Raw genomic sequence first — 23,848 nt, 5'->3', positions numbered from 1 at the left:
GAACTTTACTTTTTGTTGCAAGATATAAGTGTTTCCTTTTTAAGTGTATCACTTCCACACATCAGACTGAAATATGCAGAGGTTATTGATCCATAAAGTTTCCACTCATTTCAAGTTTTCAGCTTCATGTTGTTCCCATGTTTAGGTTCAGTCCACTGTGGATCACTAATTGACCACCTGTGTCCTGCAGTGACAGTTTAAGATCTGGACCAATCCTAATTTAAAAAATGTTTTTCTACCCCATAGTCTCTTGCCCAAAGCCTCCTAAATCTGATAAACAACTTCAGCAAAGTTTCAGGATACAATATCACTGTACAGAAATCAGTAACATTTCTTTACGCCAGTAACATCCAAGCTGAGAACCAAATTAGGAACTCAGTCTCATTCACAGTAACCACTAAAAGAACAAGATAACAGGAATACAGCTAACCAGGGAAGTGAAAGATATCTACAATGAGAATTATAAAACACTGCTGATAGAAATCAGAGATGATGCAAATAGAAAAACATACCATCCTCATGGATAGGAAGACTCAATAGTGTTAAAATGGCCATACTGCCCAAAGCAATTTGTAGATTCAATGCTATTTCTGTGACTTTTTTCACAGAATTAGAAAACAACTATTCTAAAATTTTTCTAAATTTTAAGGAAATTTTTAGAAAATTTTTTCGAACCAAAAAAGAGCCCAAATAGCCAAAGCAGTCCTAAGCAAAAAGAACAAAGCCAGAGTATCACACTACCCAACTTCAAACTATACTACAAGCCTATAGTAACCAAAACAGCATGGTACTGGTACAAAAATAGACACATAGATCAATGGAACAGGTTAGAGAACCTAGAAATAAAGGTACACATCTACAATCATCTGCTGTTTAACAAAGGGGACAATAACAAGCAATGGGGAATGGAATTCCTATTTGGAAAATGTTGCTGGGAAAACTGGTTACCCATATGCAGAAGATTGAAACTGGACCTCTTCCTTTCACCATATACAAAAATCAACTCAACATGGATTAAAGACTTAAATGTAAAACCTAAAACTATAAAAACCCTAGAAGAAAACCTAGGAACTACCATTGTGGATATTGGCCTTGGCAAAGATTTCATGATGAAGATTCCAAAAGCAATTGCAACAAAAACAAAAATTGACAAGTGGCACTTAATTAAACTAGAGCTTTTGCACAGCAAAAGAAACTATCAACAGAGTAAACGGGCAACCTACAGACTGAAAGAAAATATTTGTAAACTATGCATCTGACAAAGATCTAATATCCAGAATCTAGAAATAACTTAAAACAGCAAGAAAAAACAGACAGCCCCTTTAAAAAATGGGCAATGGACACGCACAGACACTTCTCAAAAGAAGACATATATGCAGCCAACCACTATATGAAAAAATGCTTAATATCACTGATCGTTAGAGAAATGCAAATCAAAACTACAGTGAGATACCATCTCATACCAGTCACAATGACCATTATTAAAAAGTTAAAAAATAACAGATGCTGGGGAGGTTGTGGAGAAAAGGAAATACTTAGCACCGCTGGTGGGAATGTAAATTAGTTCAGTCACTGTGGAAAGCATTTTGGAGATTTCTCAAAGAACTTAAAACAGAACTACCATTCAACCCAGCAGTCCCATTACTTTGTATATGCCCAGAGGAATATAAGTTGTTTTACCATAAAGATGCATGCGTATGTTCATCACAGTACTTTTTCCAATAGCAAAGACATGGAACCAACCTCATGCCCATCAACAGTGGATTAGATGAAGAAAATGTGGTACATAGACACCACGGAATACTATCCAGTCAGAAAAAAGAATGAAATCACATTCTTTGCAGCAACCTGAATGGAGCCAGAGGCCATTATCCTAAGCAAATTAAAGCAGAAACAGAAAACCAAATACCACATGTTCTCACTAATAAGTGGGAGCTAAACATTGAGTACACATGGACACAAAGAAGAGAAGAATATACGCTGAGACCTACTTGAGGGTAGAGGGTAGGAGGGTGGGGATGAGAAAACTACCTGTCAGGCACTATGCTTATTATGTGGGTGACAAAATAATCTGTACATTAGACTCCTGTGACACACAATTTGCCCATGTAACAAACCTGCATACATACCCCCTGAACCTAAAATGTTGGAAAGAATAAATACATACATAAATACATAAATAAAATAAAATTTTTAAACTAGCTATTTTCCTAATTATATAGGGTTTTTCCCTTCCCTTTTTTGATTACATTAAATTGATGCTCTTAAACTGGTGTTTCAAAATTATGTTTGTAGAGATGATGCATTTTTATTTACTGAGGTTACCCAAAGTTTTAGGAAGTCTACTTTAAAAAATTATTTACTTGGTACCTTTATTGAGAAGGAGTTTCAAGAGAAACACACTGAAAGATAGGTAATTTTTAATTTATTGAACAAATATTTATTTTATACCTACTATGAGCCAGGCATTTTACGGTTGAGCTGATAACCATGGTAAACTCTGTGGTAGGCCTCGTAGAGTTTCCATTCTAACTTAGGAGCCAGGTGTTTTGTTCATTGCTTGGGCTATAAAGGATAAGTTTTGAGCTTCAGATAGAAGTTTAGAGTATTTTGGGGAATGTCAATCAGATGAAAACAACAGTACAATGCTATAATTAGTATAAAAACAGAAGGTTTTTTGAAGCAGCCTTTCTTCTGCATAGTAGATTCATAGACCCTCTCATTTAACTTCCTGGAATTCCACATAGCAATGACTCTTCTTCCTAAAAAGACAGGGTGTCTAGAATAGAGGGACTTTCAGGAGGAAAATCAAGAAAAGTAACAAAGGAACTGTATGCTGGGCAGTTGTGCTGACCTATTTCTTCTAAGATTAGGTTTTCATTATTTCAACTCAGTGATTTTTTTTCATTTTAGACTTATGTGATGACCAAAGACTTGGATTTTTTTTTTCTCACCTTATTTTCTAGTAAAGTTTTTCTTGAAAACTTCCAGGAGCCAGCAGAAGTGGTTTCCCTGTCCTGCTCCAGCCTGTCTCTGTGTTGACACCTCTTTCTTTGTCTCTCTCTGTAATTATGAATCCAGGTATCACTACTTACATATCTTATAAGCTTCTTCTATGTATGATGTTTTCATTTACTTAAATTGCATATTTTTCCTTTTATGCTTCTAATGGGATGACAGAACTCATTGAAGTATAAGAGGTCAGTGTTAATACTTTGAATGAAATAAATTCTTTACATTAATAAAAAAAACCTGTATGAACAGTCTGAATTTTTAAGCGCTTGAATTTTTATGAAGATATTATCCTGGAGTGTGTGTGCCCCAGAGCATGGCCCTTTTGCAAAGATTAGAAAGAAAAACTACGCATGCCAAAGAGAATTCCCAGTTTGAGAAGAAGCTGTGAGATTCTTGATATGTGCATTCTTTTTAGAATTGAAAGCATAGTGTTTTGAAGCATTTATCTTCTTTGGTATTTCAGATTGACCGCGATATGGATGTCAATGCTGAAGAAGATGATGATGGGGAATTAGCACTGTGGTCCCCTGAAGTCAAGATTGTTGAACTAGTAAAAGATTGTAAAGGTTTGGGATTCAGCATTTTGGATTACCAGGTATAAGAACCTATGTAGAGGTGTTTTCTTTGGAGTGATTGGTTTGTATTAAAGTTATGTGAAGTAGTAATTGTTTAAGACCCCTATTGACTTAAGCAAAACTGAATCCCAAAGATGGGATATTATACTACTTTCAATTGTTATCTTTAAAATTAGTAGCTCCCTTAGTGAATAAAATGATGGATTAATTATATAGGAACTGGACAATAAGGGAAGCAATAGTTATATATCTGTGGGTGCTTTTAGAGACAGATCTTGATGAACTTGTTTATATGGAGGACTTTTGTTCCTCAGCTTTATTCAGATATCTTTCACATACCATAAAATTCACCCATTTTAAGCATACAATTCAGTCGTTTTTAGTATATTCTCAGAGTTGTGCAACCATCACCACACTCTAATTTTAGAACATCTTCAACACCCAAAAAAGGAATCCCATACACATTAGCATTTGTTCCCAATTCGTACTCTCCTCTCCCTCCCCTTCACACGAAGGTTTATAGTTTAGCTTACCTATTAATTTCAATGTGCTTAAATAAATAGAAATGTTCTTGGTCAAGTTATATATTGCATTTATATTAATATATAATATCTATGTATTTATATATTTATAGCTACTCCAGTTATAACTAGGGTAAAGTTACTGATACATTTGGGGGAGGGAGATGTAAAAGGTCACAACAAGACATCTATATGTTATACAATTCTACCAGTTACTGTCATATATTCAGAATGCTGATTATTTGGGGGAATTAAAATTGTTGCCAAGAAATCTCTTAACTTTTAAGATGCATATTTTACTGCTTTGGGGCTGCCTAAACACATTGTGGTTTAGTAAAGCAAAATGTGCTCTATTAAAGCACATAAAATGCCAAGTGATATTAAAAAATCAATTATTTAATATAATAAGGCAATCAGGAATAGATTAAAAGAAAAATAGTTTGAGCATTATATGAGAAATATTAAATTCTTTTTTTTTTTTTTTTTTTTGAGACAGAGTCTCACTCTGTCGCCCAGGCTGGAGTGCAGTAGCACGATCTCGGCTCCCTGTAACCTCCATCTCCCTGGTTCAAGTGATTCTCCTGCCTTAGTCTCTTGAATAGCTGGGACTGCAGGCATCCACCACTACACCCGGCTAATTTTTGTATTTTTAGTAGAGATGGGATTTCACCATGTTGGCCAAGGCTGGTCTTGCACTCCTGACCAAGTGATCAGCCTTCCTCGGCCTCCCAAAGCGCTGAGATTACAGGCATGAGCCACTGTGCCGGTCTAGATTCTATATTTTGGCAGTGTGATTTAAATTTACTGAAAAAGAAATCTATTTCATTTTTGCTGGCATAGTTCTGTGCCAGATAACCCTCTTCCTTTTTAGAATTTCTCTTTGGAATACTACTGAATGATAAGTTGTTGATTCCAAATATTTTGATATATTTATCAAGAAATATATTTATCAAGAGATCTGAACACAGTTAAGCGTTTGAAAGTCTATTAATATTATAGACTTTAATATTAGGATATGTAAAACAAGTGGCGGGGACTCTTTTTTTTCCTCCCCATTGTAGCTAAGTTATCTAGAACCACTAGTTGGTTAATAAATATTTGCAGAATGATTTAATAAAGTTTAGGTGAGCCAAAATTAGGCCTGACCTTTTTTTTTTTTTTTTTTTTTTTTTTTTTCTGTTTTGAGACAGAGTCTGACTCTGTTGCCAGACTGGAGTGCAGTGGCATGATCTCGGCTCACTGCAACCTGTGCCTCCCAGGTTCAAGAGATTCTCCTGTCTCAGCCTCCTGAGTAGCTGGGACTACAGGCACGTACCACCATGTCCTCCTAACTTTTCTATTTTTCTTAGAGATGGGGTTTCACCATTTTGGCCAGGCTAGTCTTGAATTCCTGACCTCAAGTGATTCCTCTGCCTCAGCCTCCTAACATGCTGGGATTACAGGCGTGAGCTACCGTGCCCAACCTAGGTTAGCCAAAATTAACTGGAATTGAATGAACAAATTTAATGGGAATTAGAGGCATGAGCCACCGTGCCCAGCCTAGGTTAGCCAAAATTAACTGGAATTGAATGAACACATTTAATGGGAATTTGTCAATAATTGATTTTGATAATTGGGATTTAATTTAGAAGACACCTTTCAGATGTGGTCTTAGATATTCAGGTATATTTCCATTTCTATTATTGTAGGAATCTCTATATGTTTGCATTCTTATATAATAAATATTTATATCATAATGGTTGCTCTGATGCTCTTAAATGACATTATATGTAGGTTTTATATTTTGAATATTGCACATATTAAGGCAGAGAAATGTTTCAGAACTCAAAAACAATTCAGTAAAGGATGAAAATAAAAACTAGATGGTCCTTAAGAATTTAATCCCTAGTTAACAGGAAAACCCCCTTCTGAGCTTTACACTTAAAAACATATATAGTTAGTTCTAAATGCAGAATTTTTTGTTCTTCATTGCATTCCTATAGGTATGTTTAGTAACTTCTATTGCATTTTGAAATTTTATTTTTAATTTATAAAATTCTAGGATTTTCCTTTTCCTCTCATTTATCTCACAATCAGCAGCACACATACTGATATTTGCTTTTGTACAAATTATATAAAGTAATTTTCTGCCAACAAAGGATTAGATATTCTTTTTGTCTTTGTGCTTCTTGTAGAATATAACTACTTAATTTCCTAAATGCCACTTTGATTCAAATTAAAGGGCTCATCTTATTTATTTCTATAGCTAAACCTTGGGGCAGGGGGAGGGGAACACTTTCAATTCTAACTTGGATGCTTTTCTTAAGTCAGTCTTAAGTTTACTTACAGATGTGTACAGCACATTTTTCACCATTTGTCAGTGGTACCTAGAACTGTTATCTACTATGACATTTAGATGACAGGTAAACACAATTCAAATTTGGTTTTGAGCGACTTAATTAATCAGTTATACCGTCCCTTGTTGTAATTAGGTAATAAATTCTAAAGTTCAAAAATATTTTTTGCAAGGCCAGTCAAAGGTTTAGCAAAAGCCATGAAAGGCCACATCCCTGGCTATTATTGCATTCGGCGTGTCCTGTATGAATTTATTAGGTAGCTGAGGAGGGCCAAGGCAAATTCTTGTCTCGCCAGGCCTAGCATGTTCAGAACAAGAAGTACTGCAGAAACATTTAACTACAGAGAGAAAGTATTGGTGGAGGGAGAGAACTTTTAGGTTGTAAAGGGCTTGCTTAGCATTATTGAAGAGATTGAAAATTTACTTTGGAATATTTCATTTCAGTTAACCACTTTTCTCATGAACAGCCTTTTCTCTAGAATAAGAACTTTTTGAAGAGCCTAACAAAATAACATGCATCTATTTCATTGGTGTTTATGTACCTCCTCGTTTATAAAATGGAGATAGTAATGTCTAGCACAAAGGATTGTGTGGATTAAGTGAATTAGTGTGTAAGGAAATAGGAAATGTTATGTTATTATGGAAATGTATTAACAATTATTCAGTTTAGAAAATAAACACAAAAGTTTTTGATACTGTCCTCAAAGATGGCACCATACTATGTTTGTAGTCTATCAATTCTTTAACTCTCTAGTTAGATTAGAAAAATTAATAAGTAGATATCTTTGTTTAGTGAAGTCTAAATTTAATTTTAAAATTGCATTCTAAAATGCAGCCAATTCCTGATTAGCCATATGTGAATTACCCAATTGTGAATTATTGGCCAGAAGTTTGCTTTTTATATAAATTGAACTGAACTTTAGGAAAAGAGACCAGGTGCAGTGGCTGACACCTGTAATCCCAGCACTTTGGGAGGCCAAAGTGGGCAGATTGCTTGAGGTCAGGAGTTTGAGACCAGCCTGGCCAACATGGTGACACCCTGTCTGTACTAAAAAATATAAAAATTAGCCAGGCATGGTGGTGCACGCCTGTAATCCTAGCTACTCAGGAGGCTGAGGCAGTAGAATCCCTTGAGCCTGGAAGGCAGAGGTTATGGTGAGCTGAGATTGCACCTCTGCACTCCAGCCTGGGAGACAGAGCAAGACTGTCTTAAAAAAAAAAAAAAAAGGGAAAGATGAGTGAGCAGATAAAGGAGCTTGAGTTAGTCTATAGAACAATAGGGTAGCTCTCCGGACAGGTCAGTGACTCAGAATATTGATGGAAGGTGTGTAACTGAGCAGAGAAAAGAGGTATGCCTTTATACCTGAAATGATCAGCTGAGTCTGATACACAGTTCTACAACTCAGTCATATGGCCGAAGTACAAAGTGCAAACATTCATTTCATGAAAGGCATTTTGAATTAGATTGGGTCAAAGGCAAAAGAGAAAGCAACAAGGAAGACAATAAATATGATTAGGTTGTAAGTCTTTCTCTTAGCTCTTAGGGTACTGTGGCAGTAACTTTGTTGGCTATTATTTGAACAGGGGTAGAACATCTGTTAGTCTCAAGTATGCCTAGCCACTTCATATGGTGGCTAGTTAAAATCCCACTCTACGTGTGCCATATTAGAAGATTCACTGATCTCCATTGTCATGCCTTAGAGGATTGTGTCATGGCAAACAATGGTATGTAATTTGTCAAGAGCATGAGTATTATGGCTTGACTGAGTACTCTGTTTCTAAACAACAAAACTTCAGAAATTAGGTTATAAGTTTTTATACTGTAATTTCTTGCCAGTTTGTAGGTGAGGTTTTTATATTATACTTTAGTTATCTCTGTCTTGTTTCCCTAGTATTTAAGTGTAATGTCTTTATTCCTTAGACTATTGTCTCTGTGGAAGATTACTGATACTCACACTGGTTTTAATACCAATGTTAGGTAGCATTTATTGAGTGTTTACTGAGTGCCAGGTGATGTTCTAATTGCTTTACATATATTAGGCTATGTATTCCTCACATGAACCATATGAAAGAGATACTCTTATTGTTGTCATTTGAGAAGTGAAGAAATGGAGGCACAGAAAACTTAAGTGATTAGTCCAGTTCATACAGGTAGTATATGGTAGAACTGAAGCAGTTGGGCCCCAGGTCTTTTTTTTTTCTTTCTTTTTCTTCCGCCGCCTCCTCCTCCACCAGGTCTATGCCTTTAACCATCATACTATACTGCTCTTTTCTTTGTGAGTGCTATTTCCATGTGCATGTTATTATAGGGCATAGTAAATTTATTACAGAAGACCTTTCTGTTTTTTCAGCTTGTGAAAAATTTCATATCTTAAAAACTAAGCTACTAGATAGTATTCTCATTTTTCATGCTTATATGAAAGTTTAGCAAGTATTAAAAATTAATATAGTGTGCTCATAGGCATTGTGTAAGAGCTAGTTTTATTGCTTCAGAAGACAATCATTGCAAGTTTAAGAATCCTAAACTAGTGCAAGTAATTTGTTGTGGGTTAATGTTCAATAATGAAACAATTGTTAGGTAGTCCACGAGTCTGTAATTCTTAATTTCTACCAAAAAGCTTGAAAAAAAATTAGAACTGTATGGATTTTACCTTCAGTTGACCTTATAAATTAAACATGGCAAGTAGATATTTTCTGGTGTTTTGATTTATGTTGAACTTTGAATAACCCCTCATGATTATAATTCACTGGAAATGTTTGACATTAGCCAATTTTTGAACATTAGCCATGATATTGCCATCCTTGGTACTTTTTGAATTTCAGTGATTTAGAAGATAAAATTTATTAACCAATAATTCTCCTCCCTCCTACATCCTATTGCTCATTCCTCTCCCCTCTTGAGTGACTCAATTTTTGCCAAAGCAGATATTTTTGAAACACTATTTTTATCTCTCTCAAAGTCTAGAGAGATAAAAATAGAAATCATAATAACATAGCCATTGGGAGGTGATTCATATGTAAATACTGTTAGTAATGCTTTAAAAATTTGTTTGAAACCAAAGCCAAACAGCGACTCATTAAAAAGAATAGTGGAAATATTTCTCCCTATAAAAATTGACAGTTATTAATTTTTCTTAAAAGAGGAAATGGGTTATAAAACCAAAATATAAAATATTGCAGTGTTACTGAGTCTCGAATATAGTATGTCTTAATATTTGTGCAAAACATTTAGTGTGTAGTTTTGACGGCCTGTTAACTCTATTAGAATTCTCTTTTTAAAAAGATTTATAAAAGTTGTAGGAAGGGATTGTATACATTTTATGTATGTCTTTAATTGTCTTTTTCCTTATCCTGTGCACAACAGAATGACTTTCTGAGCACATTGAAAATGTTTTAAAAGTAGGTAATACGTACATATGGCATAAAAATTCAAAGGTGTATAAAGATATCCTGTGACAAGTAAATCTACCTCCGACCATAGTCCCTTACTTCTTCCAGGTAAAAAACCTCTGTTTTTCTTGTCCATCCTTCCAGAAACATTTTATATATACATGGTTATATAAGTAATAGTACTTAATTGTTAATTTTTAAAAATTTTTGACATATAAATGGATTATATGTCAAATGGATTATATACACACTTTAAAGGCTCTGTATTTTTTTTCTTAAAATTATACGCTCTTTCATTTAGGTATTTATAGAGCTACTTCTTTTTAATGGCTAGATAGTATTTTTATTGTTGACGTACAATAATTTATTTCATCAGCCTTCTGTACCCAGTTGGTGGGTATTTTAAGTAGGGCTTTAGTGGATATTTTTGTGATACTCTTTTGTTAAAAGGTGGGAATAAATCTTGTGATAGGTAGGCGATAAATTCCTAGAGGTGGAATTGCTCATCAGAAGAGCATACTATATCTTTTTAAATTTTGGTACATATTTACCAAATAGCTTGCATTTAACAGTTTGTGAGACTCACGTATATTTAGATCACTTAAAATGGATCCTTTCTTATGTAGAGTTATTTCTTTGTTCAGATAATTCTCATGGAAGATAGTATAAGCAGGTGTGTAATTCATGAATTTGCTAATGGTTTCCTATGATGTGGACAGATTAAGTGATAGCAATATATAACTATCAATTTTGTTTCAACTTTATATATGGCAGTAATTAATTTATTGGCCTTTGTAGCTAAGTGGGCATAAAGTGTTTACATTCAGACTATGATATTAGTGCCCCAAACTCTATTTCTATTTCTTCCACCAAATTTTATTTATTTATTTATTTCTTCTTCCACAAATTTTAATCTTGTTTTACCTTTGTTTATTAGAGAATTTAGCTTTAAAGTGGTGGGGTTGGGGGGAGGGGATTAGGACTTTAATTTTTACCAAGAGTTTTGAGAATTTGAGTAAATGCTAATATCAGTATATAGTGTTCAATAGCCTGTTCACGCCTACTATCTTCATGTTCATCTTAGCTAATCAGTTTACAGAATGTAGGATTTAGCATTTGATAGATATCGACATAATTTTAACACATTAGTAGTATATAGGGTGGTAACACTATAAAGTCAGGTATGAAACCATATTATTTCCAGAATCTAAAATATAAAGCATTGGCGTGTACTATAAGTTATTATACGGTTTCACTTTAATGCTCAAGGGATCTTATAACATGGCCACTGACATCTGGGTTTTTTTTTTCCTCTTGCCTTTTTTTTTTTTTTAAGAGCTCTTTGGGTCCGCGTCACACATGTAAGATATTGGTACTAAGCAAAATGCAGTCGATCTGCTACTAATGGTAGTATCTGTAGTCTTGCAGATATATTGTATGCCTTACTTTTAAACAAACCACACGGCTGCATTTAAAGGTCACTTTTTGCTTGACAGAACTTAGGGGAACTGATAAAGGCTACTTTTTGCCCATCCCTGATTCCTATCCACATTTATTTTTATTAGTATCAAAGTACTGTAAGTTCCATTGCCAACTGGGCTGAAGATTTCTTTTCACAGAGGATTTGCTTCCTTTCCCTCTATGGGAAAGTTCTGTATCCTTTAAATCATTTTAAGCTGCTTCATTTGAAAAATAATTCTTAGTAGTGTGCTCATGGAGTGGATTGATTGTGGCTACTGGGGAAATTCTCTCATGGCTTAAATATTGCTTTTCAAGCCTGCGAAGTGCGTGAATGAAGGGAGCCCACTCCTGGTGTGTGCAGTTTGTAGTGTGCTCAGGATGACGACTGACTTCCAAAAACCTCAGTGCAGCAAGACTAAAGGCATCAGGAGACCAGAAGCCACTTAATAAGAGATCAAAGGGGCTGTGTGTATATCAGCTTGAAATCCAGATAGTACAGATCAAAAGCTTGCCTTAGTGAGGCAGCTGCAGGGGGATGAAGTTAGCAGGAGGCCTCAAAGATCTTAAGTCAGGCCTGATGTTGAACTTTGCAGGGATTTCATGGCTTTGGAATACGAATTTGGCAAAAAATCCCATTGTGTCTAGTAGGGGCAAAAGAGAATAACAGGCAAGCAGCAAATGCTTGTCAGCTTTCTCATAGGGTAGCTTTCCTTTTAACACATGTTTATCCATGACAGTTTCTGCTTCATACTTGAAGGCATTGCTGAGGAGAAGAGGATCCTGAAGATGGTGAATCTGCTGTATTACCTTTAATGAGTGTTTCAGACATGGCCAAACTATAAATATCAGTGTTTTTGGTATGGCCACGGAGAGCTAAAATGTGGGCGTAAAGGTGCTCAGCTTTACTGCCATACCTGGTAATCACCTCTCTCCTGCAAAGTGCTCAAGATATTCCAGGAAGTGAGTGAGTATTAGCCTGGCTATGCATCTGTCTCAACAACTATTTAAAAAGAAATGAAAAAGAAAAAGAAAGGAATAGGAATCGTTCATCTAAAGAAGAAACTCGGTCCCCAGAGGTGTTTCATCACCAGTCTTCTACCTGTAGCAATGGGTGTGTTTTGGAGTTCCCACTTGAGTGTGATGCCAGTATTAAGAACCATGGTAGTAGATTAAGTCATAGGCCTCCCTAGAGTGTGCCAGAGTGATTGAATCAGATTAACAACTAGGTATTGGGAATCTTGTTCAAGGCGTGATGATTTGTGCTGCTTCGCCCTGTTTATGAGTGTCATTTGGAGCAGGCAGTGATCCAGAAAAGCCAGGCTGTCCCAGTGAGTGCCAGGAAGTGGTGCTGCCTCATTCTGGTACCAAACGTCTAGTCTGTGAATGATGCTTGAAAGCAGATTGACTTGACTGGCTGATTCTTACACACCAATTCTAGGGCTCAAGTTTCCCTTTCAGCCCTTTCCTCTGTGTTTTATTTTAATCTGATATTACGTTTGTCAGTACAGCAGTGAACATACGGTGTGGTTAAGAGGACTAGCTTACGAGTCAGAAAGGACCCAAATGTCCAGGTTTGCATTCTGGATATACTCCTGGGACTTTGGCAAGCTTGTTAGTCTTTCTTATTCTCTGTTTACTAAAATGATAATATCTAAAATAGAAGTAATATTTGCTTTATAAGGTTACAAGACTAAATAAAAAGATGAATATAGGCTGGGTGTGTTGGCTCATGCCTGTAATCCCAACACTGGGAGGCTGAGGCAGGAAGATTACTTGAGGCCAGGAGTTCACTGTCTCTACAAAACCAAAAAAAAAGTAGCCGGGCATGGTGACGTGCAACTGTAGTCCCAGCTACTCGGAAGGCTTGAGCCCAGGAGTTCAAGGCTGCAGTGAGCTGAGAACACACCACTGCACTTTAGCCTGGGTGACAGAGTGAGACCAGTTCTCAAAAAAAAAAAAAAAAAAAAAAAAAAAGCATATAAATGCCTGTGCTTTTCTTTTTTTTTTTTTTTTGTTTTTTTTTGTTTTTTTTTTGTTTTGTTTTTTTTTTGAGACGGAGTCTCACGCTGTTGCCCAGGCTGGAGTGCAGTGGCGCAATCTCGGCTCACTGCAAGCTCCGCCTCCTGGGTTCACGCCATTCTCCTGCCTCAGCCTCCTGAGTAGCTAGGACTACAGGCGCCCGCCACCGCGCCCGGCTAATTTTTTGTATTTTTAGTAGAGACGGGGTTTCACTGTGGTCTCGATCTCCTGACCTTGTGATCCGCCCGCCTCGGCCTCCCAAAGTGCTGGGATTACAGGCTTGAGCCACCGCGCCCGGCCTTGCCTGTGCTTTTCTTAACACAAAATAATCAGTATTTACTGAAAAAGGATGATGATGAAGATTTTCAGAGATAGAATCTGAGTAGAGATTTGTTATGCTTGTTATTCATTCTCACCGTTAAAAGATATGAGTCAGTATGGAGACTATAAAAATGAAAAGATATACTCCTATATATAATAAATGTTTGCTGAGCATCTCCTCTTCCAGGCATTGTTCTAGGCACTGGGGAGCTAGGAGTGAACAAATTAGATGAAGTCTGTCCTCATGGAGTTTAAATTCAATTTGGAGTAGACAGACAGTGGACAAATAAGCATATATTACAACATTAATAAAGAGAACAGACTTGGTCACAGCTCTGTACAACATGTTGTAATTTTAACAGTGGTGAAAGTAAGACTAAAAGAGTCACTGAATGTTATTTCTTGGGATCCAGAGAGGCCTCAGGGGAAATTGAGGTCTGCTGTGTGGACAGTAAGGGATTCGACATTCCAGCCACAGTGAATAACCCAGAATTAATAAGTTAGTCCTGATTTCATGTCTTTATTTTCTTTTGCAACTGAATTGCTTAATATTTTCCTTAACTTTCAAATTTTATTTCTTTTAATGAAAAATCCTTTGAAAACTTTGTGTTCTGATTTCTTCTTTGGAAAACATGGCCACATGGTTTACTAGCTAACAGTTATGTACTGCTTACAGTTCCCTCTTTTTTGAGGTTTCACTTTCCATGGCATCAATTACCCACGGTCAACTGCAGTCTGAAAATACTAAGCTATTTGTGAGAGAGACCATATTCACATAAATTTTATTACAGTATATTGTTATACTTGTTCTTTTTTATTATTGTTATTAATTTTATTAATTTCTTACTGTGCCTAATTGATAAATTAAGCCCTTATCATAGGTGATATTGTTTGCCTCTGTGTGTCCACCCAAATTTCATCTCAAATTATAATCCCCATGTGTCAGAGGAGGGACCTGGTGGGAGGTAATGGATCATTGGGGGAGGTTTCCCCCATGCTGTTCTTGTGATAATGAGTGAGTTCTCACAAGATCTGATGGTTTAGAAGTGTGTGGCAGCTCCCCCCTCATTCTCTCTCTCTCCTGCTGCCATGTAAGATGTGCCTTGCTTCCCCTTTGCCTCACACCATGATTGTAAGTTTCCTGAGGCACCCCCCCAGCCATGCGGAACTGTGAGTCAATTAAACCTCTTTTCTCTTATAATTTACCCAGTCTCAGGTAGTTCTTTATAGCATTGTGAAAATTGACTAATATAATAGGTATGTATGTAAGGGAACAATCATAGTATATATAGGGCTTGGTACTATCTGTGGTTTCAGGCATCCACTGGGGGTCTTCAAACGTATTCCTTATGGATAAGGGGGGACTACTGTACTCTGTGTCAGGGATTGTTTAAAACACTTTAGGTATATTGACTGATTGAATCTTCTCTACAACCTCCAAGCTATAGGTCCTGTAGTCATCCTTGTTTTATGGATAAGGAAAACTGATGCTGAGGTTAAGGAGTTCGCTCATGACTACCCAGTTAGTAAATGCAGCTGAGCTCCTGAGTCTGTGGTTTTGTCAGGTATAATCTGTAGACCAAAAACAATACTAATTCTTCATAATTATGGCTCAACTGAAAGGCAATAGAAATTTCTAATTATGTTGTCTTTCTGGAGAGACATACTTAACATAATTTTAAAAACTTTTCTTCAGATTATTCTTGAAGCCTTGTGATCCCTTGCCTTTACTCCTCTCACCTGGCCAAAGCTCTTCACTGACATAATTTTTATTTATTTATGTGTTTATTGCCACCCGAGAGTATAAACTGTGTGCTTTACCTTGGATTTCCTAGCAGGACTCCTTGCCTTTTTCCTGTACAGTTTCAAAGTTAGCAAAGTTTTAATTCTAATTCTACATACTGTGTGCTGTGTATCAGCATTGGTTGACCTTTCAAGGATTAAAAAGAAAAGATCAAAACCCTGCAGAATCTTTTCTAAAGAATGAAGGGCATCCTGTCACTCTGACATGGCTGTGTTGTCAGGCAATCTCCCAGTCTAGAGATGGCTCCCATCTTACAGTGTCTGCTCAGGGAGAATGAAGACTGAGGATGCCATGCTGTTCTGAGCCTCTCTTTGTGCACTCAAGAGGTTATAGATCTGAATATCTGGAGGGCATAGATTCAACCCTGTGTTTTCATTTTTTAATATTTGAATGTAACATCACGAGGTGAGGGGCTTAGCAGCTGATAGCACTGTTGGTCTAAGTCACATATGCTCAGTTGAATTTAGAAGGCAGTAAATGGGATGGAAACTTAACTCCTCAAACCCGTATGTCCTTTTAACTTCTTTTCCACCATAATTCTCATAGTAATATTAATAATAGTAATGTTATTATAATAATATTATTATTACCATGAGAATTATGATGGAAAAGAAATTATTACTATGAAGTGATTACTATGGACTTACTAAGCACTTTACATGCCTTGTTGAACACTTTTAATAACTGTGAAATCTGTACTATTGTTATTTCCATTTACAAATGAAAAACTTAAATCTTCACGGTTAAACAACTTGATCACTATCATTCAGCTAGTATTTGTGTTTAGGTTAAGTTGACAGTGATTTGTTTGGAAAGGTAAATTCCAAAATCAGTATTTGCAAAGCTTTTAAGTTTTTATATGTCTACACTTTCCCTGCGTCATAATGACTTTCAACTAATACAATTTTTTTCTGGAAGATAATGGAGTATTTCTTATTTATAAATTCATATTCTACATTTATAACAATGGTAAAGTGCACTTAACATAAAATTTACCATCTTAACTTTTTAAATGAATAGTTCCGTAGTGTTAAGTATATTCACATTTCAACTAATATAATTTTTGTTATTTTTTGAGAGGGAGTCTCACTCTGTTGCCCAGGCTGGAGTACAGTGGTGCTATCTTGGTTCACTGCAACCTCAACCTCCTGGGTTAAAGCAATTCTCCTGCCTCAGCCTCATGAGTAGCTGGGATTACAGGTGTGCACCCCCATGCCTGGCTAATGTTTTTGTATTTTTAGTAGAGATGGGGTTTCGCCATGTTGGCCAGGCTGGTCTCAAACTCTGGGTCTCAAGTGATCTGCCCGCCTTGGCCTCCCAAAGCCCTGGGATTACAGGCATGTGCCACTGCACCCGGCCACAACTAATGTAATTTTAATTATACTTGAGTACTACTGTGTGCCTGGTAGAACCTCAGGCATTTCAGCAAGATGATGGGGCTTTTAGATAAAGGATAGTTGTATGGTTTGTTTTGTTTTCCTCACAACTAGCAAAAGTTCTGGACCAGGACTGACTGGTAACCACATAAACAATTACAGCATGACATAAAATTTTCAAGAGATGAAACATTCAAGGAATGTATCTAATATACAAACAAGTTATTCAGCAGGAGACCAGAAGGGTTATGAGAAAGGAATAGTCTTCAAGAAGTGATTTCCATGGGACTGCTGGTTAAACCATTTAAAATATTGTGCTTAAAATAGGTTTTTAAAGTACTAAACTTTATAGGATAAAAGTATGTGCAAGCTTATGTACTTTTTATTCCTTTTGCGAATATAGTTTGATCTTTTAGCAAGTTCCTTTGTCCACTTCTCTTCCATTTTACATTTTATTGATTTCTGTGCCGTGCTTACTGTGCAGCTCTGGGACTGTTTAGTTCTATGTCTGATGTGTGGAAAAATCTATTCTTACTGCCTAATAGTATTTAGGAAGTAATAAGACACATGGAGCCAGGAACTGTATCAGTTTAATCTATCTTGAGTGGACTGAATGTACTTTGTGGGCACTTACTTTGAACGTGATGGTGTTGTGGTAATTGGTATGATTAGTGTAATACTTTGCTATATTATAAAATAGTTAAACATGGAGTTGGATTTAGATAAGATAGCTTGCTCATTATTCATTAGAATCAATTAGTTGTTGCTTTGCATTCACTATAAATACATTTATTTCTCTTTCCCAAAAGTAAATGCTTAGCTTATTGGTCAAATCAGAAGACAGTCTTTTGAAATTGTTAATTATACCCTGTTGTTTTAAACCAGAACTGTTCTTGTGATTTTAATTCAGCTAATGGTTCCTGACATGATTTTCGTTGCTCTGAAAATGGCAAAGGAAAAAGAAAAGGTGTTTTAAGATATATCTTATCAAAAAAGGACACATGCTGTCGTATGTATTTTGTTGTTTTTTTTTTTTAATAGTAAATGCCCTTTTTGAGTTTTGTAATGAAAATGTACATCAATTTCATTGCTGATGCAGTGTTTTGAATTAACTTCTATCTTTCCTTACTTTTTATAGTGGTTTTGTGAATGTTTGGGTAGAAACTAGGAACAAATTTGAGTCAAGATACTCTGTCAAATTAAGTTACAGGATTTTAGAGTTGAGAGAAGGGATCATAACTCATGTATCCAACTTTTTCATTTTATGTTTGTGAGGATACTGACTCAGAGAAATGAAGACACTCGTAAAACTGTATACATCCAGGTGTGGACCAAGCTGGGTCTCAAAACTCGCCTCTTTTAATCCACGCTCCTCCTATCACTAATGGGCTGAATATCTGTCTTCATTGTATTTCTTATATATCTTTTCTCCTTTTTAAAAATCTTGGAATTCTTGTTTTCTGACATTCCTCACAATGGAAATTTTAATTCATGCTAGCTGTGCCACTGAGCTTCTGCAGATCTCTGTTTTCCTTTTTCCTTAAGGTATATAAATCTGTATGTGTGTGTGCATGTGTATAAAAGAACCTTTCCTTTGCCTCTTTGTACCCAGTTCCTCCTTTTGCCTACCTCTGGAATGAAATAGTTGCGTCCCTTTTATTTAATTTTTAATGTTTTTTAGAGACAAAGTCTCACTGTATTGCCCAGGGTGGTCTCGACCTCCTAGACTCAAACGATCCTCCCACCTTGGCCTCCCAAAATGCTGGGATTACAGGCTGGGATTACACTGTGCCCAGCCAACTGTCCCCCTTTTAAACTTAATGGTTTCTTTCTGCATTCTCTATTTTAGCAACTTCCTTGAGATGTTGCTTTGAAAATTTATTTAGCTGTTAATTAATTTAGATTTTAACTTAATATTCCTTAGTTCAAATAATAATGGCCACATTTAAGAGTATACTTTTCAAGAAGCCAATATTTGGCTGCCTGCTGTTTTCATAGTTTCCTCAGTTGATCATTACTGAGTTGGAATAATTCTCTTATCCAGTATTACAGAGCTAACTATTCATGTTGTCCAGAAATTTGTGTGTAGTTCCTTTAAAATTATCTTTGAAACATACTTTCTCTTACTGAAATGAAAATACATATCCGTGGAATGAAGCTGAAAGCCTAGTTCTATAATGATATGTGCTATAGCATGGAATTCATTGGTTAGTGGATTGTTTCTTTTCATTAGTAGAGTACTTTCTATTTCACAGTTGATTGAAGTTATTTTGCTAGTCCTTCCTTGGAATCATTTCATCCTTGTGAAGGACCTCTGTAATACAGCTGTAGAGCAGGTATTTTGGTGTGGTGAACTATACAACACAGCCTAGAACTTTAATAACATACTATTAAGACTATATACATTAGGCCGGCATGGTGTCTCATGCCTGTAATTCCAGTACTTCGCGAGGCTGAGGTGGGAGGATTCCTTGAGCCCAGAAGTTTGAGATCTGCTGAGCAATATAGGGAGACCACATCTTTACAAAAAATAAAAACGATTTAGCTGAATGTGGTGTGCACTTGTGGTCCCAGCTACTCAGGAGGCTGAGGTGGGAGGATCACTTAAGCCCAGGAGGTTGAGACTGCACTGAGCTGTGATTGTGCCAGTGCACTCAAGCCTGGGTGACAGAGTGAGACCCTGTCTCAAAAAAGAAAAAAAAGACTATGAATTAACCATATTTCCTCTCATGAGTTTAGTCGACCAACTTTATATTTAATACACTCAGTTGACACTAAGAGTCAAAATTATCAAAGGAAATAAACTATGATCCATCTCTTTGCCATCCCGCTGTGTGGTCTTTAAATTCCTATCGTGTTATTTAATGTCTTTAAAAGTTTGAGCATTACATACAGAATAGATTTTTTTAAAAACAAACAAACCCAAAAGATATTCTTCATTTTGAATGTAGTTAAGTCTTTGTTACACCTTGTGTTTCTTTATTGGGGTAATACTGCAAAGCATATCAATGTTAAATATTAGAACAATTCTTGGTATATATCTCCTGTTCTTATTTCCTAAATGCCTCTTACTGATGCATTTGCCAGTTTATTACCTATGACACTTTTCTTGTTAATTCCTTCTGCCTCCTCTTTATGTCACGTTCTCTGCTTCATGTCTTTTCACTGAGTTTGCCATGGTAGCTTGGATTTGTAGTCTAGGTTTTGGAGCAGTTTCATGGCTAGAACTCTCCACATCTTTGAGTTGATGTCTCTGTCTGACAGAGCCCATTTCCGCTGAACCACCTCTCCACTCCAGGTGATGCTCCTGCACTCTGCCTTAGCTTATGTGAAATCTGGTCTCTTTGATCTTTGGGAATGTACACAAATATTCATATAATACATTTTATGGACATGTCAGAAACTTTGAATCCCATCCATTTGGGCATAATGATTATCACATGTTTGAATTTGTTCATGTAAAAGTCTTCTTATGCCCACCAAATCAATGGATTCTTGAGAAAGTAATTGTGCATTGAAATTTGGCAAACAAATGCAGGTTTTCCTGTACATGCAGGCATGCTGCACATTCTGTACCCTCTAACTTTTCATCTGCTAGGTACTGAAACATGAACCTCTAGTGGCCAAGTGCGATATTTAAGGGATTCAGTTTCATACACTTTGGTAAGATAATAAAAATATCTTCTAACATATTTGTCTTCTTTCAACACTTCATTCATTTAGCAAATAAGTTAGAGAAGCAGCATCGCTTAGTGTGGCTAAAAGCACAAACTCTGGGATTTGACTGGCTGGCTTAATTTCTGGCTCTGCCATTTACCAGCCCTGTGCTTTGGTTAAGCTATTTAATTTTTCTTAATTTCCTCACCAGGAAAGTGAGGATAATGATAGTACGTACCTACCTCATGATGATGTGAGGATTAAATGGATTCAAGTAAGTAAGATTCTGAGAACAGTGCCTGGTATGGCAAGAGCTTAGTGTGTGTTACCAGCTGTTGTTGTTATTCCTATATTATGCGATGTGGCTTTTGCTTTTGGTGTACTTGTCGCCCCGTGGGAAGAGAGAAACTAAATAGACAGTCATTCAACATTTTAACTACTCTTCAGTGCCTTCTCTGTGACGAGCATTGTAGTAGGCCCTGAAAATCCAGCAAAAAAATAAGCAATAAGCAAACACATTCTTGGTCTCATAAAGCTTACTTTTAGTAGGAAGTAATTTAAAGGAAGTCATTTACAATAATTTCAGTAAAATGTAAAAAGTATTTTAATGAAGAAAATGCAACAAGCTGTAGATACATCTAACAGGAAGACCAAACTAATTCTAGAAGGTCAAACAGTAAAGGAAATATATTATGATAAATGCTGTAATTGAAGGTCTTTTTAGGTTTAGGGATATCACAGAGTAGGAAGTGCTTGGGTCTTCAAAGAGTAAGGGAATGCTTCTCATTGGAGGAGACACCTGAGCTGACTCTGGTGGCAAAGTCTAGACCAATGGTGGTGGGTCAGGGAGAGCATTCCTGGCTGAGGGAATGGCTTGCATTATGCCATGCAGCATGACAAGGCCTTTCACAATATCTGCGTTTGCATTTCACAATACCTGGGATAAAGTGTTGGGCAAATGGGAGTAGGCAGTGGTATGTGTGGGGAGAGTGAGAGACGAGACAGAACTGCAGTTCTGAAGGATTTTCCTTCCATGAAGAATAAAGGAGTTAGGACTTTATCCTGAAGGCAGTAGGTGTCCCTGAAGTATTTTAAGCAGAGGAGGAATTATAATCACCTTTTTATTTTTAAAGATGGTTCTATTATCTCTGTAGAAAATTGACTCATGGGGGCAAGATTAGAGACAGGTAGACCTATCAGGAAACTGTAGCAGCTGCTCAGAAATAACGAGAAGTTGAACCAAGGCTGTGGCAGTGGAAACGGAAAGGAAGAATCAGAAAAGATAAAAGGCTGAGATAAAAAAAACTGACATGCCTTAGTGAGCAACTCAATGGAGGGGTGAGGGGGAGAACGGAACTCTTGGGTATATGCTGATGCCACTCAGAGGATATAGGGAGGCCGAGGCAGGAGGATCAGTTGAGGCCAGGAGTTCGAGGCCAGCCTCACCAATATGGCAAAACCCCGTCGCTACTAAAAATACAAAAATTAGCTGGGAGTGACGGCGCACACCTGTAATGTCAGCTATCGGGTGGCTGAGGCACGAGAATCCAGCCCGGGTGACCGAGAGGGATTCTGTCTCAAAAAAAAAAAAAAAAAAAAAAGAGGTGTAGGATACAACTTTCAGAAGTAAATGGGTTGAACCAAACATATGGGACACTGTTACAGTGTGTGTAATAATATAAACCTTTTGAATAAAGAGGAAGAAAATTCCTTCAGAAGAGAATGGCTCGCATAGTCCATGTTTCTCATGTTCTATGATTGGTCTCTAGTGCCCTCTATTGGCTATTTAGTCTAAAGCAGCATCTTGATTCTTAAATACAATGTTCCTTGCAGTGTTATTTACCAAAAGAAGAAATTTTAGAGATTTTGAAATTATGATGAAAGGTGATAAAAACTGATGGGGACTTTGTTTTTAGTAGGAAGACAGTTAAAATAATTTCAGCAAGGTGCTACTGGTGGTGTGCACATTGGCAGCATATATACTAAAATTGTAGTGATACAGAGATCATCAGCGTGACCCTCGTGCAAAAATAACATGCACCTTTGTGAAGCGCTTCATATATATATCTATGTAAATATGCCTGGGGGTCTCGGGGTTGGGTAAGGGTTTTGAGAAGTATCTCTATAACATTTTGTTTGCTATAACATGCACATAATGTCGTACACTGTATTTTCAGAAAATCGACCTTTCTGATGAGAAGCAGCCTGAGTCAGGCTGGTTTTTGAGCATTTTTATGCAGCAAAGCCTCAAGAATAGCAGCCACCCCAGTAGGCAGTAGCAGCTGCTGTTTTTCCATAGGGTGGCTGCTACATGTGATGTAAAGGAAATGAAAGGAAATGACTGTTACTCATTAAAGCGATTTCATTCAGCTACGTGGGAAATCAAGAGGCAGAAAAGTCATCATAGAAAATGAAGCAGCGATTATACATAATGGGGCATCTTCAGAGGTGGCTAGTTTGTCCCCTCCCTGCCCTCCAAATAACAAAGAAGCTGCCTTTGGGTTCTGTCATCCAGGAAAAGGGGTGGTAGATTGGATTTATTGTTTAGCATAACTAGTGGTCTAAACCTGAATACATTTTAGTAAGCAAGCACACCTGTCACTAGTTTGAGGTCTAAAGAAGGCCTCACTTTGTGTAAATTAGTACTTACAATGACTTTTCTGGCAATAAGGGAAATATGTTCACCTTTCAAGGGTAGAAGTCTATTTCCATTTCCTTCTGGGGAATCTTCCTTTAAAATGTTCCTAAATTATCAATTCAATGGGTTGCATTTTGAAAACCTCCTCACCTATTTGGGTTAAAAATAGTATTTTAAAATTTTGGTGTTATATGAAACTGCAGAGATTGTTCACAAACAACTTAGTTCAACCATTTATTTGCTTTTGGTATATTTTGCTCTTGCAGTTTTCTCTAAGAAAGTGTAGAAATTAATAATATGAAGTAATGTTAACTGCTGTGCATTTCATGAGAGGAATAAGCTATTATGTAGTCTCCCTTCTCCCCCCAATAAAAAAGCCTTTCATCAAAAACTGACATCCTAAATGAAGGAAATAATTGTACAGCTTATTTATTAGTGTGTCAAACTTAAAATGTAATGGTTTCATATTTCAGGATGAAAAGTGTGTTGTGATTCATGGTTGCCAGTGACAAAATAGACAGCTCTTTTATATTACCGCGTCGATTGCCTGCTGATATGCCACTGTACTTTTTGGTTCTCTTCTGTTCTCTTCCTATGCAATAGCTCCCTCTACTTGAAAATACTGGTGTAATTATAGCTTAACAGTATTTTATTAGTGAGCTCCCTGGACTCTTTTTTACTTTTAATCCTCTTCATAAATATGTGGTGTTATACATCAGAGCATGTAAGAAAATTT

The 23,848-nt window shown here is 36.6% G+C and overlaps 1 protein-coding gene and 1 non-coding gene across 7 annotated transcripts in view; both read left to right on the top strand.

The window, feature by feature from the left end:
• Positions 1-23,848, top strand: part of LOC105495168 (PATJ crumbs cell polarity complex component) — a 428,227-nt gene that overhangs the window by 94,390 nt on the left and 309,989 nt on the right. For all 6 annotated transcript variants that reach the window (XM_011764431.2, XM_011764430.2, XM_011764432.2 and 3 more), the window contains one exon: positions 3,479-3,610. In XM_011764431.2, the coding sequence (XP_011762733.2) occupies positions 3,479-3,610 (132 nt within the window). The remainder of the gene's footprint in view (positions 1-3,478; positions 3,611-23,848) is intronic.
• On the top strand, positions 22,435-22,539 carry LOC112429099 (U6 spliceosomal RNA). The gene has a single exon (XR_003021224.1). It is a non-coding gene; the product is annotated as a U6 spliceosomal RNA (small nuclear RNA).

This window comes from Macaca nemestrina, chromosome 1 (genome assembly GCF_043159975.1).
Source record: "Macaca nemestrina isolate mMacNem1 chromosome 1, mMacNem.hap1, whole genome shotgun sequence".
In the NCBI taxonomy this organism is placed as follows: Eukaryota; Metazoa; Chordata; class Mammalia; order Primates; family Cercopithecidae; genus Macaca; species Macaca nemestrina.
This window is presented reverse-complemented; position numbering and strand designations above follow the sequence as displayed.